This window comes from Falco peregrinus, chromosome 3, assembly GCF_023634155.1.
Source record: "Falco peregrinus isolate bFalPer1 chromosome 3, bFalPer1.pri, whole genome shotgun sequence".
NCBI lineage: Eukaryota > Metazoa > Chordata > Aves > Falconiformes > Falconidae > Falco > Falco peregrinus.
This window is the reverse complement of record NC_073723.1, coordinates 67006277-67021306: the sequence shown is the minus strand read 5'-3', so window position 1 is coordinate 67021306 and position 15030 is coordinate 67006277. Positions and strand designations below refer to the sequence as shown.

The window sequence follows — 15030 nt, the reverse complement described above, 5'->3', positions numbered from 1 at the left end:
ATATTATTTAAATCCATAATGGCAGGGAATTTACAAGGGGCAGTGATTGTAACTTGTTGATCTCTATTAAGGTTGCTTTTTAGTCTTTTTTTTTTGTTTTTTTTTAAACATTTCAACAACTGAATTCAGTGGCAGAAATCTGGATGAATTCCAGCGCAATTAATAGAAGCTCTGAGTCCATGTGATTCTTATTAGGAAGTGCAATTTAATGGAAATTGCTCATCACTTAATAAGGGTTTCATGCTGAAAGATACTATGAAGCAACACTTTATGGTAGCTGGTAAATTAAAACTGTTGAAAATACAAACAACAATTAACAACATAAGATACCACGAGGATTAAATTCTATATTTCACAGTTACACTTTTTTTTCTCCCTTGCGCCAAATAAGATGCTTTTTCTGTTGACTTTAATGCAAGCAAATTCAAAGGAGAGCTGTTAAGTGGATCTGGGTGAATAGCATACCATAGCCAAAGTAGAACATTATCATTTTATCCCTTAGGCAAACAGGGATGGAAAAGGGAAGTCTGTAGATATAGTTTGTAGACCCCAATGTCTTCACAATAATGTCTATAGTGTTGCTGTTATCTAGTTGGTCTGCTTTACAATAATTCATTTTGCTATGTTCCTTTAAAGAGTGGCATAGGAAATTTTTTGTCATGAGTAAAGTCAACTTGTGGGAAGTATTCCAAGACTGCAACCTACTGTGTTGTATGAAGATTGCTGAAGTCAGAGCACTTTATAAATGTAATTGATGAGTAACTCCTTCAGACTCCCCATTGTACAATAAAATATCTGGTATAGCTTTTTAAACTGGCAAAGACAGTTCTAGATTGTAAAATTCTGACTAAATTTAACAAAAGTTCCAAAGTATGCATTTACTGTAGTTGATACATTCTAAATATATTGCTGACAGTGTATGAGTACAGTTTTATAATTCATCATAAACAGTTTACATGAAATGCTACATTCTTCTTCAAACTGTTGGTCATGTCTGATTCTCCATTAATTGGCGTAAAACGCAAATAGTGAAAATAGTCTGTCTGTATATTACAGAAACCAAAAAGAATGAACGGTAGCCATCTAAAACTCAGGTTATAACTTATCCTATAACACAAAATAGTTTTACTGCTTCTACTTGATCTGTTTTTTGTTTTGTTTTCATGGAAAGTAAGCTTAATTTCAATGTAAATGGAGGGGTTGGGGGAGATCTAGAGCCTTCTGGGGACAAATAGTGGTTTTCAAATTACTTATTTGCAGTTGGTCTACCTCTGGTTTTTCCTGACTGCCAAAGGAAGTTTCTAATTAGCACTGATGAATCTTCTTGCTATAATTTTAACTAGTTTATTTTTGAAGTACTGCAAGATGCTTCCTAAAACTGCCTTCCAGGATGTAATTGGTTTCAACTTTTGCTCAGTCTGCTGGCAAAAGACCAGCTAACGCTTCTAATTTTTATGGTCAGTCTAAACCAGGTTATGTTGTAGCTTAATAAAACTTCTTGTTTTCTGCAGAAAACATTGCAGAAATACTGTTACAAAGGCAGTCAAATCAAACTGTTTGAGATAAGACTACGAAGTCTTTCTTTTCAGGTGTAAATCCACTGCTCTAGAAAGTTTTCCCTGAAGTCAGTATTTAAAAAGAAATGACTGAAAACAGTTCTTCAAGAAGAATTTCTTTCTTTTTATGTCTTGTTTTCTAAATAAATCTTTTATCATGGTAGATTGACATGGCTGTAGTGTAATGGCAGTATACTTTAGAATAGGATGACCTTTTCAGGGTATTTAATGTTCTCTTAGCGCAAGTATGCTCTTTTTAGAAAGAAATCTTTTGCATGAGTTGATATGTATAAGTAGAATTAAATGAGAAATTAAAATTGCTAAGTCCTCTGATGCATTTGCTGTATCAAAACCATCCATTTATAGCTTTCCATGCCTTTGTACTTAGCTATTAACAAATTTCTCAGGGGTTAAATAACTACTTCAATTTTGCTAAATCGTTACAGCTTTTAAAAAATATTATGATTTTAGCTCAGCCTTAACAAAATCTACATTTGATTTTTGGGATCTATTAGTTATAGCCTGTAAACCAGCTATGTATACACATACACACAATATTAGACTTTTTTTTTTTATTAACAGTTTATGTATAACATTCCTTCTAAGAAATTATGTTTGTGAATTTCATGTCTTCAGGGTCCCTGTGTACATGATGAAGAATCTGGCCTCTCTCAGACAGGAAAACCTGCACTTAAGGCCCTTTTGTATCACTGCAGATTCTATGAACATGTAAATCAGATGGTGAAACATTGTTACCTAGGATGCTATACGTTTGATTTGAATTCTTCCAAGGAAGACAACCTCATCATACAAAAAGGTGGTATAACTGGTGAGTGATGTTAATGTAATCCTGTAGTACTTTAAACTTAGTTAAATAACTTACAGTTTTGAGTAACTTACCTCAAATAGTTCTTACTGCAAACAGAACTGAAAATTAATATATAAACCATGCACTTAAATATGCCATTAAGTCAAAATACTGCTCTGAGGATTTAAGTAGGTAAGCCACTAGTGTAACATATCTCAGAAAAAGTTCTGAGCTGTTATTTATATATTTAAAAAGTTACAAATGTAAAAGGTGTAACTGGTTATGCAGTATGCTTTCTTGCAAAATGCTGGGGGTAAAATACTGTTCACAATTATGACTTTATGACAGACCAGTACAATGAAAGTTTAGGAAAAAGACATGTATGGACTGTTTCAAGACTCCAACTTCTGTTTCTTGATGTGTTCAACCTCAAATATGTATATTGGAGTCCACTCCTACTCATACTGAAGTTTTATCTGCATTCTAAGACATTCAGATATGATTTGGTTCATAGGCTGATCAAATTTAATACAGAGATAGCTTTATTTTTTTTCAACCCATACACCCTTAGAGTATCTTAGATCTGACTTTTTTCATTGACTAATTGTTTTCTGAATAATATTCGTAAGTCTTACTGGAATGCATTGTGGGAACCCACATTCTTTTCCAAATACATATTATGATCTTAAATTTAGAAAGCTAGGAAATTCTTCAGAGAGCTCAGTTGGTAAAAACTGAACAAAGGAGTGAAAATGAGTAAGTTTATTCTTTTTGGTTTCCTTCTTTTTTGTGTGCCTGTTCCTGTATTTCCATCTTCCAAGGCTACAGATTTAAACAGTTCTTGTAGGTCTGCTTCTGTTAAACTTAGGTTACAGAAACACGAACAGAAGAGGAGTGTTATTTCCCCTACCAAGTTATGACTTTGTCAGACACAAGGGAAAGAAATATTCTTGGTTAACTCACTCAGAGACCAGTGAAGTACCTCAGCAGTATACAAAATTCCAGCCATAAAAGTCTTCAATTCCTTCTATGGCTGCTTTATTTATCTCTAAGTGTAATTTTTTTCAGCCCAACACATTTCACTCCTGCCATGGCCCTCTTATTTGTGCTGCTTGATAGTCTTGTTAGCTGATGCAATATCATATCTAAGAGCCACTGAACGCCAGGATTGTAGAACTTTTCAGTGAGCAGTTGAGACAGATTTTATCAGGTCATTGAAAAGCAAATCCAAAAAAAATGGTTTTCCAGGAGCTTTGAAATAAAGGGGAAGAATAATCTATCATATTTCAAGAATAAGAAACAAATTTTTTGTTTATTTAAAAAATGGAACACAGGATAGTGTTTGCTCCATCTCTAAAACTATAGTGCTTGAAAGACTTAAGTCTTTCATTCATATGTTCAGGATTGTGTTGTTTATCTATGATGACCTGTTTCTGCTTTTTAATAGGTCCCTTGTAATCTCTTAATAGAAGATCTCGCTTTAGTTTATCTTCGTGAAACCATTTTTGTAATTTTTCCCCCAGTGTATTTTCCTCATTTTTTCAGGAATATAAAAACCCTCATCTGTAAAGTTATATTAAAAATAAAATTAGTTAGCTTGGTTTAGTAATTATCTAAGATATGTATGTATAGAAGTCCCATACATACACATACAGACACTCAGAATCCATGAAATGTAGTGCTTTATTCTATGTAGTGCTTTATTCTTCTAAACAAATGAAAGCCTCAAAACCTATTTACAGGTTTGTGCTATTAAATTCTTGGCCTTTTTTCTTCTGAAACAGATTCACAAAGCAGTTCTGCCTTCATGATATTTATGAATATGGGTTCTCTTGAAACTGCCTCTCCTAAAATGTGAATTTGAAGTTTTTTGAAGTCGAGGATATCTATTATATTTGTGTTGTGAGACCCCAGTATCTTCAATACTTTTGTACTATTGCATTTTAAATAAAACTCAATCTGAACTATTTCAAATGACTGACTAAAGGCTATGCAACTGCAGTTTGAGCTAAGTGTAGCTCTTCCCAGACTTATTTAATGTTGTGCTGAAAATTATATTTTATTCAGTTTCTGTTTATTCAAGGGATTTGCTGAGTAAGACTTAATAAGTATGATGTGTGAAGGGTTATATTCTGAGATTTTCAGAAGGATAACTGTGGCTGGCTACTTTTCTGTTTCACTGAAACAATCCTTTGAAAAGCTTGTTATGCTCTCTGCTGGTCTTGTAGTAACGCAAAAGAGAACTTTTTTTGTTCATTTTTGATTTTTATTCTTTTTTTTTTCCTACAGATTTTGATGATTCTTTTAATCTTGGGCAGGGTCCATCCAGTCAAAGCCATTCTTCACATTCTCAGTCAACATGTGAAACTATGGTAACTTGCAGAGTAATATATTTATCTTAAATATACAGTTATTCATGAAATGCTTTGAAGAAAATTAGCAGTTTTACAAATGCTGAAAAAAACCCAACAAAACAAAAATGAAATTAAACTGAAAATTAAAAAGCTGCAACTAAATTGAAATTTACTCTGAAGTGGCTTTAATATCCTGAAGAAAACGTGTATGGTTATTTACCCGAGCAGAAGTAAATAAAATAGCTTGACTAGCTAAATGCATGAGGCAGTGCTGAATTCTGTATCTTTTCACAGTATGACATAGTCTCTAGAGTTTACTTCGTAGTTGGATTTATTAACAAATTGCCGTCTTATCCACCTATAGCTGTCATTTCTGCTGCTTTTATCAAAAATGTCCTTTCAGAGTGAACCTATATTTATACTACAAAACTACAGAACTGAATCAATCAAAGCCACATAAGTACATTGGGTTAAAATTATACTCTGTGTCATAATAACTCTAGATTCTGAAAATGCTTTTATAGAATATAAAAGTGGCACAAGTGTTTGGAAGACCCAAAATAGACATGGAAAATACAAGAAAGCAGGTGGCTGCTTGAAAAATTTGTTTCTGGCTAGGATGATTACTGCAATGAAAGGCTGTAAACATGTGCTGTCTTTCAAGACGGCAAATGCAAAGGAAAAGAAATTCAAATACATTCCTACAGTTCCAGAGTAGATATGCAGTATCACATCAGGCTGTGGAGGAAGCTTTTATGACATTAGTTGCCTGATAAGAATCATGTATTTTCAAAAACTGAAGCATAATTCCTATGTTGCATAAAAATCCATTTTAATAATTTTATATTTTCTTTAAAAGATTTTGATTTATGACTAACCATCTAATGTAATATGGAAGCCATAATATCATAGCTGAGAAGTTTCTGTTAAACAGGTGTACTGATATGACAAGGACTGATAAAGCACAAGATACTATTTTTTTTAATTGACTAAAAATGTTATGCCCAGTTTTGTTGTGGATTGTGATAAAAAACATAGAAAACCCAGTACTGAAATTTTGTCTCAAAATATTTCACAATGAAAATTTTTCCTTACTGTTTTGGTTCTATATTATAAATATAGAACTGTTACTGCTATGTGGCATGTTTTTAATAATTGAGGAGAAAGTATACTCTAGTTTTAAGCTAAAATTTCTTTTTTTCAGAGATTTTATTCATGAATTTGATTTTCATTGATTAAAAAAAAAACAACCCACCAAGAAACTTTAGAGCTATTTTAAACACAAGTATTGAAATCTGAATATTTGAAACTAAAATTAAAGTGTATGTAAATCAGGAAGTAGATGCTAACATGATACTGCTTAAAAAAACATTTACATAAGAATCTCAGGTTGTTTAAATGCCATTGTTTCCCAATTGTTTTTACTGAAAAAATTGAGTGCCACTTTCTTATAGGAATAAGAGTTGAACAAATTTAATCATTTTGATCATGTTACTTCAGAGAAAAGTTAAATTTCAGTAATTCTTATCAGGGTTGAGTTTCTTATCTACTTAAAATTGTGCCTGAGTTCATTACATGAAATTGCTTCAGCTTCAGTAGCTTAAAAAAAGGACAAACTAATTTGGAATCTATTAGATCAAATTAATGTATTTTTATTTATAAGTGTGGAGTAGTGTCATAGTTTAATGTAAAGGCATAACTCTATGATTCCTTTTAGCAAACGGACAACTACTTATTTAAAATGGAAAGCACAGTGTAATACTAAGATACACTCAATTTGTATCAGTCTTCCAGATGTTGTAGACTTCATATTTCTTAAGGGTATGCTCTTGTATCTAATGTAAGAATTTTATTCCAGTTTAGGGTTTTTCTGTTTTCATCTTCCCCTGATACACATGAAGATTTTACACAGACTTCGATTCTCATTTATAGAAGTTAATTTTATTTCTGTTTGTCCTTCATGGACCTTTTTAGCAGTGTTAAACTCTTGTTTTTATTAACCAGGTTTCCTACCTTTAAAAAAATACCAGTGCTGACGTGGCAGAGAGTAAGTTTCCAAGCTGGAAGGCAAGATGTACAGGTCTGATGTCCTGATGCCAGTATTAACTAGGAGAAGAAAGGTAGAGGAAGGGAACTGAGGCTTAATGCAAACTGTATTTCAGAGGGCAGTTAATCACTATTAAAGTCCATCTAGTAGAGTTTGAAAATAAAATTCCAACTTGTCCTGAAATCAGGCATTTGCAATTTTATGATCCTAAAGTTTGGCCCAAAGCTTTCCATTTTGATATATAAGTAAAAGAAATCTATGAAGTCATTACCAAGACTTTATAGAGGTTTATCTCTAAATTTTATGTATTGATGGTACCAGGAAGATGCAGTTATTTCAAGCCCACTAGATGGCATGCTTTCCCCATCACAGAAGGGAGGCCGACTGCTGGTCTTACTGAAGGGATTTTTTTTTTTTTTTTTTGTGTATGGTACAGATTTGTTGACAAAAGCCAGAAATAATTTAGATTTACCAGCTATCAAACCAAGTAGAACTGTTTCTGTCAGAAGCTCTTCTCTAATGTTTAAATAAAGTTAAAAAAAACTCCAACAAATTAAAAAGCTCTTTTAAATATGTCCATATGCATTCACTTCATGAATATCGGTCTAGGAAGCTGAAGCTGCTTTTTTCTTCAGTAAGCCATATACTGAAGATCTTTGCAGAAGCAAAAGTGATGTGCTTTTACTGATTTTTGTGTTGTTTTTTTTTTCCCTGTGAAAAGGTTTGCTAGATTTCTATATATATATATATTTGAAAAAAAAGTTCTGACAAAAAGGAAAAGGCACTATTGGTTTTCTATGTTTTCATATTTCATGTAATCAATACTTTGAGCTATCTGCTATCAAAGGCTGATTTCATACAGGGTTTCTATGACCTTTAGTGAAAGTAATATCTAAATTACTACTTGGCTTCATCTGTTTTCCCCATCCCAAATTTTTTCCCCAAATTTGAAGAAAGTAAAATTGAGAAAATTATAAAGCAAGTATATTAATGACAGAAATTGTTCTTTTTTTAAAACTTAATTTTATAAAATAGTCTGTCAGAGGTCTTGCAGAGGCCATAAATACAATTTTGTCCATTTTACGAAGAATAGCAATGTGGGGCTGAAATCAATGATTCAAGGTCATGCAAAAGACAGCAGCATAGCTGGATTGTCTGTACTCTGTTAACTCATATGCACTGTATTTAGTGTCTTTAAGATCTCAGCAGATTGCAGTTTTTTGTCAAATTTATTTTTCTGTAAACTGGAATGTGGATACTGAAAAAAGTCCAATTCTGAGAAGATTAAAAAGCTTTGTCTTTTATAGAATTCATAATTTAAACAATATCTTATGTTCTCATTTCAGAGGACAAATCCTTACTCTTATTTTAACATGTTTGTTTTGTGTTTAGTATGTACGATTGAGAATACCAAGCAGCATGGAGATACCAACTTCCTTCACAGTGCATAAATACACTAGGGCTGTTCTGTGCCCAGGACAGCTTAGCAAAATGAGCAGTTCTTTAGACTTGAGCTAAAGATGGTGCAAGTTAAAGATCTACAAACGTTTCAGGGATAGTTTTAAGTCCTGGCCATTCTTTCCTATGAAATCTTCTTGCTATTTTATAAAAGTGTGTGCTTTATTTTCTGGAACCATGGTTACCAAAGTGCTATACAGTTAAGTGATTTAAATCTTTGAAAAGAGAACTGAATAGAATTAATCACTGCAAGCCTATTAAAGCAATGCCAGAGGGATTTTTATACTAGAAGTTAAGAAAAGACCTTTTATTCATATCTAGTTGGTAGAGACCAAACCCCTTACATTTCTCCTGTGTTTCCACTCGGACAATTTTTAGTATTCTTTTATGTTAGTTCTAATCTGCAGTCATCATCTCCCCCCAAACAAACCTTTCTTTTCCCCAATAAAACCCTCTTCCAAAGTCTGTTGTTAAACAGAATGCTTCATTGCTCCCAGAAAGAATATGTTGGCAGTAGTAAATATTCTTTACTAGATACAATGTCCTAGACTCCTTATCAAAGGTGATTTATAAAGGTGGTAATATTTTTTTTTTTTCCTGTAAGGCAGAACATTGTAGAAACAACTTCATTGTGTTACTATATGTTTTCTGTTAAGATAGAAATTTTCTGGTTTGAGCCCACGTCCCACTGTGAAGCAACTGCCAATAAATGTTCCATCAGTGCAGGAAGCTGATATCTTTCTAACCAGATAAAGCTTTTATTGGTTATTTATTTTTTAACATACTTAAGAACTTGTTTTTATTTCTTTGCCCAAAGTGTTTAGACAATTATAAAAGATGGAGAAACTATTATTGTGCAATGTAGACAATACTGCTTACTAATATGTGAAAGCTTGTATAATTCTGGTAATATCTTTAAGATGACTCAGCATAGTAGTAATTCCTTTTAGAGCTTTACTTGTTGCAGAAGAACCATATGGACTGTCAGAAGTTACATTTTGGGTTTATAATTTTATGGTTTTGTCACTTATTAGAATGGTTGGAATCGAAAGATAGTGCTGAATAAATGCAAAATTTACCATGTGTCAAGATGGATTGATTTAATATAAATAATGGATTTTAATAATAATTTAAATCAGCAAGCATGAACCTTTACATAATTTATTCAATTGGCAAATATCTTTTTATTTGTATAATCTAAAAAAAATTTGAATTTCAGTTGGTCAGTACAATTTGGTTTTGTGTTTTGCTAACAAGAAAATTATTTAGCCAAGCATGTCCTAGTGTTTGTGACCCAAGCTATATGTGAATCCTGGGTTTCAGAGATGCACCCTAAATTTTACTGTGGCTTGTTTTCTGTGTTACAATAATCTTCTGGATTTTTGAGGAGCAATGAGCACGCTTGAGGAAAAAGATTCAAGACTGTATGATGGACAATACTGGGATGCCAGAGGAAAACAGGGGTTAGAAAGGAGTTACAGCACAGAGGTGGCAACCTTTAGCTCATGCAGGGACTGTGGTCTCAAGTAAAGATCTGATGATAGAAGCCTAACAATATTTGGAAGTGATGGGGGTGGGAGGTGGGCTTAAACCTTTTAGGAGACAAGAAAAGACTTAAGTAGAGAGTTCCTGTAAGTCAAAATGCTGCTAAGTAAATCAAAGCCAAACCTGAAAAGCAGTGACCTTACTGCAAGGATACAATAGCAAGGAGGGGAGTAATCTGTGATTTTCTTCCCTCCACCCTTTTTGTCAATTAAGCCACTTTTGACACTTTCTTAAGTAAAAAAATATTCCAACTGATATTCTAATAAAACTTTAAAAAGAAAACCTTTGGAATATTTCAGTCTCCCTTAGAAAGCTCACTGTGAGGAAAAATCTAATAACATCCTTCAGGCTGTGACTGTGTTGGGATTTCATTGGATTCACCAATGTTCTGTATTCTTTACACTGTATAGTGACAGTCTTGAAGAAAATTTATCTGATTTGAGTTGTCCAGCTAGAAAACAAAACAGAAGTGAAAAAGTGTCCTGACATGGGAGATACTTACCTCCCAAACTCTGAAACAGGTCACAAGTATTGTCATGTCACAAAAGCGTATTATTAAGCTGGAGACTCTAGGTCTTCTGATCTCAAGCTTGTGGTTTTAAACACAGTAGCAAGAGCATCAAGAACTTTCCAAAGCATGCCAAATTAATAATAGATAATGTAGAACTGATAGCAGGAACATGGTAGTATGACAGTAAGACTATCTACTGTCATGTAAATGTACCTTCACTATGAAATGATTACATATATGGATCACAGGACTAAGTTTAAGGGAAGTACTAAGGACTAAGTTTAAGTCAGAAAGACGCTGGGAAGTCAACTTTGGCTGATGACTAATGTGCTTGTGATATTTTTATCTGAGCGCATCGTGCTACAAATGGGCAAGTGCTGATGTTCTCAGCAGAGCAAATAGCCCATGAAAAATTTGAGTTTAAATGCTTCAGTAATGCCTTTCTATCTTTGTCCAAAAGTAGATTTAGTCAATTATATGGATGAAGAAGAGGGATGAAGAGGAGGAATTTCCAGTAGCATGGGCATTGGAGACATTTTTAACTGAAATGTTTCAGGCTGTTCATATTGCACATCTTTCAATAGTTTCAGTTATTGGATGTTTATAAAATATATGTATATTTACACACATACAGTGAACAAAATTTAATCAAATTGGTTTTGAACAATAATTTTTACATCTTTCTTGTTTTTTTGGGTTTGTTGGTTTTGGTGGGTTGTTCCTTCCTAAGCAATATATAAATAGAAGTCGGCTCTATGGAGGCTGGAATCAATTAGTTTCCTTTTTATGGCTGCCTAGATTCTGTCTGCATCTCTGGGGAGTGTTACTGAGCTTCAGGCAACAAATTCAACCAGTTTTATTCCTGAAACTGTAGTTGATCGGCTTATGGCACAAGGTAAGTTAAACTTTGAGTTTGTGTACATAATGACGGATATGATGTATTAGCCTGCCCATATTCCAGTATTTGTACATGCAAATAAAGCTTGTGTATTGCTGTAACAGTCACTGTTGATGCTTCTAGCAGTGTTTCAGAAGACAAACATGAAACACTTTCTTTAAAATGAAATAAGTTGATATGTATTTGAAAGAAATAAGTAAAAATGCTTGATACTGCTTGAAATGTAACTCAAGACTTAGGTTCTATTCCTGGCGTCCAGTCACCCTTTGAAAATAATAAATTTTGATGAAGCTGTCATATACAGACATGCGTGTGCACACACACAGAGATGTATAGGTTTAAAAGCAGAAAGATAATGTAGATATGTAAAAAAATATATAAAATAATGCATGTAAAGGGTACTATTTACAAATATAAAATATTTTCCTGTTATGTAAAGAAGTGAAAATTTGTATCTTTCCAAATTTACTATGTAATTTTAACAATTATTAGTGCCTTGTGGAAGGATCATTGTATTTCAAAACTATTTTAAATAACACTTTTCCTGTATATGATTTTGTGGTTGCTTGGTTTTTTGTCTTGTTCTGGAATATACTGTTTTAAATGTAGAGGGAACTTGGATATTTGAAGAAAAATAAAAAGTGATTTGTTCTATTGTAAAGAAGCTTTAACTACTTTCATCTTTTGTGGGTTTTATTTTTTATTAAACGTATTCTAGGTCAAAGTGATACAACCACAACAGAATGTCCAAGTCAACATGATTCTCCCATGTCTGCTGCTCTGCCTAAACAGCATGCTGTAATTACACCTGCCCTTTTGTCAGCTGTTTGCACCCTTCTGCACAATCTGCTGGTTGTCACACCAAAAGATACTGGAATTGCTCTTCAGCAAGTGCAGTTGTTACCAGCTCTTACCAGGTATGAGATCAATAACTGCTGAACTACAAACGAGGTCTAACAATAGAGGTGTAATGTTTGAAATATCTACCAGTGTTTCTCACCGAAACTGTTAAATATATTGACTGCTTCTTGCTTCTGAAGTGTTCACAGATACCTTTTAAAAAAATACAATCGACAAAAGAAAATAATTCAGATTACTACACACCCCCTCCCCAAAAAGACAGTCATATTGTTGATTCCATTTATTCTGTCTGTCTTCTACAGGACTACTGTGTTGCTTTGATAATGTTTTAGGGTTTTGTTGTAGATGGCCATTTAGTCATCCTTTTTAGAGGGGTAATGTTTTGAATTTTTTTTTCTTTCCCTTAGTAGAACAGTATATTAGTCAAGTATTCAGAACTGCAGATATTTTCAGTTCATGTAATGATGTACTACTTTGAATTGTGTGCAATCTTTTGAGGATGAACCAAGGGCTTGCCAGGTTTAGGAAAGTATTGGACAATAGACCCTAGTGTTTTATTTCTTTTTTAAAGAAGGAACCACTTCAAAATAGTCTTCAAATTGTATTCCACATTTCCACTTGCACTATTACAAATTCTTTCATCTATAGAAAGTGTTTGGAAGTTCTGAAGTGAAGCATGAAAATTAGTTCAGTTTATTTTAAGGCTTTCAAGAGTTTTTGTAGTTGCTCTTCATACTGCAGTTAATGAAAAAAAAACACCACACCTGCCCTTGTTTGAATACTATTATTAAAAAGCTGTTTATTCTTCTACAGGAAAAAAATAAGCAATCAAATACGCAGAAGCAGTTTTTACCAGTGCAGTAACAGCCATTGGAATTTAATGTTAGTCTAACTACTTGAAATAACTTCCTGCTACTATAATTGCCATTGCACTAGACTTACTGCTAAACCTCACTGTTATAAAAAAGTGCTTCATAATTTTTTTTACTCTTTATTGAAAATGTTCTTTTCTATGGAAAGTTAAGTTAGTAGAATGTTTAATTATTTAAGTATATATTTCTAATCAACTTTATTTTATTTTAGTCTTGTAAGTGCTAATCTGGTTGAGAGATGTATCTTGGAACTGAAAGCTCCATTGGGTCATCCATGTCATACAGAATATGTAAAAGCTCAGGTTAGAGAAGCATTTGTTACTTTCTAATTGTTTCAAATTATGAAATTAATTAATTTGCATAAGCTATATTTATTAACATAGTATAGATACACTGTTGTAGGCTACACTCATGTGAATCTGTGCTTCTGACAAGGTTTAAGAGAAAATAAACCTTGTTATATTCAACACAGAACAATTAATTTCTGTGTTAGAACTATACCTGGAACCATCAAGCTGAAAATCAATTGTGTTTTAAAAATACAAACTGAGTTTAGCAGTTACAGAAATAATATAATAGGATTTGTATAGTATTGAAATACAAGCCAGATAGAGTTATTGACACGTTGCATATTTATTTTGTGCAACAAACCTGGCTACTTTGCTTTGTCTCCAATTCTGCAGAAATTTACATAGTTCTCAACTAGTTTTTATGTGTGTAAATCATATAGGGTTACTGCCAATGGAACTACTTCTGTACTGTGTTTATGGCACAGCACCATTTTAAAGCTTGTGCTTCTCTGCATTCAGATGTACTTTGAAGAAAGGTACCCAGGTGATTAAGAAAATGTGTTTCAGCAGAAATCTTGTGACAATAAATAAATATGTCAGGAATAATTGCTTTTCCTAAAGCTTCAAATTGAGTTTCTTTTTTCAGGGAATACATGTATATTTGTGAATATTAATCACCACTTTAATTTTTTTCTTGGTGAGCTTCCAGAGGCTATGGTGCTGTACATATAATGAAAGTCATACCTTTCTCACAAGGAGTTTTATTCTTTGTCACTAGAAAATTGATTTCACACATGTGTTTCCAGACTAGGAATTCTGTTTCATCTTCTATGGTAAAAATGAGGAGAACCATTTTTAATTTATATCCTATTATTTCTTTTAAGTGTGTATATTAATACAAAATTTTATGCATCAGTTGAAGGAATGTGAAAAAATGTGGAAGGTGCGAATATATGGCTTTATTTCTTATCGTCTTAAAAATATTTAACAGGTGTTATTACTGCTTCAATACTTGTCGTCTGTGTCCAGGCTTCTGAAATCATGTTTATTGGTGAACTCTCAACTTGTAATCCAGGATGAGCTGTTGAAACCTCTTTTGGGAAATACCTTCACAATTCTCACCATTCGCTCCAAAAATGGGTTAGGTAATGAAATATTTTGTTTCCAGTGTAGCCAGACAGAGACAGGTCTTCATTTATGTATCACCTTAATTTAAATTGAGTTACTGTCAGGCTTAGCTATCCAGGTTTGTGCACATGTGTAAATGGTTTGATATTTTTTTTTTTCTATATTGTCTTTGCAGATACTGAGTTAACATCTGTACTTCATGAAACATGGGTAGACTTTTTCAACCTTCTTGCTACGTTATTGTGGAAGAGTGGCCAAATATCTTTTCCATCTGTGACAGCAGCCCTTGCAATTCATTGTACAGCAATAATTGGTAATAACTTTTCCTGCATAGGTTTTGAGCTAGCAACTAATTAAATAAATTTTTATGAGTTAGCAGTTCTAGTTGTAACACTTAATCAAATATGGGACCTGTGAGTTCCTTTCGTTCTTTTTCTTTTTTAAATCTTACATAAAAGGAAAGCAAAGTTTTGAGGGAAGATAAGAGATCTAGGAATGCAGAAATTTTTTAGAGGGGTTGGTTTGTTTTTTAATTACTCCTTCATTAGTGACTTGGATAGTTAGGGCTCTGGGTCACCAAGATTCTCTGACATGTTTCAGTAGTGAAGATGAGGATAGTCCATTGAAGTTTGTGATTTCATCCAAGCGTATGTTAAGTTATCCAGTAAATCCAAATCCAATTGTACATAGAGCAGCTGGTTG

General features: G+C 33.0%; 1 protein-coding gene across 5 annotated transcripts in view; it reads left to right on the top strand.

The window, feature by feature from the left end:
- Nucleotides 1-15030, top strand: part of RTTN (rotatin) — an 89147-nt gene that overhangs the window by 51202 nt on the left and 22915 nt on the right. For all 5 annotated transcript variants that reach the window (XM_055799855.1, XM_055799854.1, XM_055799856.1 and 2 more), the window contains 7 exons: nt 2193-2385; nt 4654-4736; nt 11078-11174; nt 11896-12094; nt 13122-13212; nt 14192-14345; nt 14504-14641. In XM_055799855.1, coding sequence (XP_055655830.1) covers nt 2193-2385; nt 4654-4736; nt 11078-11174; nt 11896-12094; nt 13122-13212; nt 14192-14345; nt 14504-14641 — 955 coding nt within the window. The remainder of the gene's footprint in view (nt 1-2192; nt 2386-4653; nt 4737-11077; nt 11175-11895; nt 12095-13121; nt 13213-14191; nt 14346-14503; nt 14642-15030) is intronic.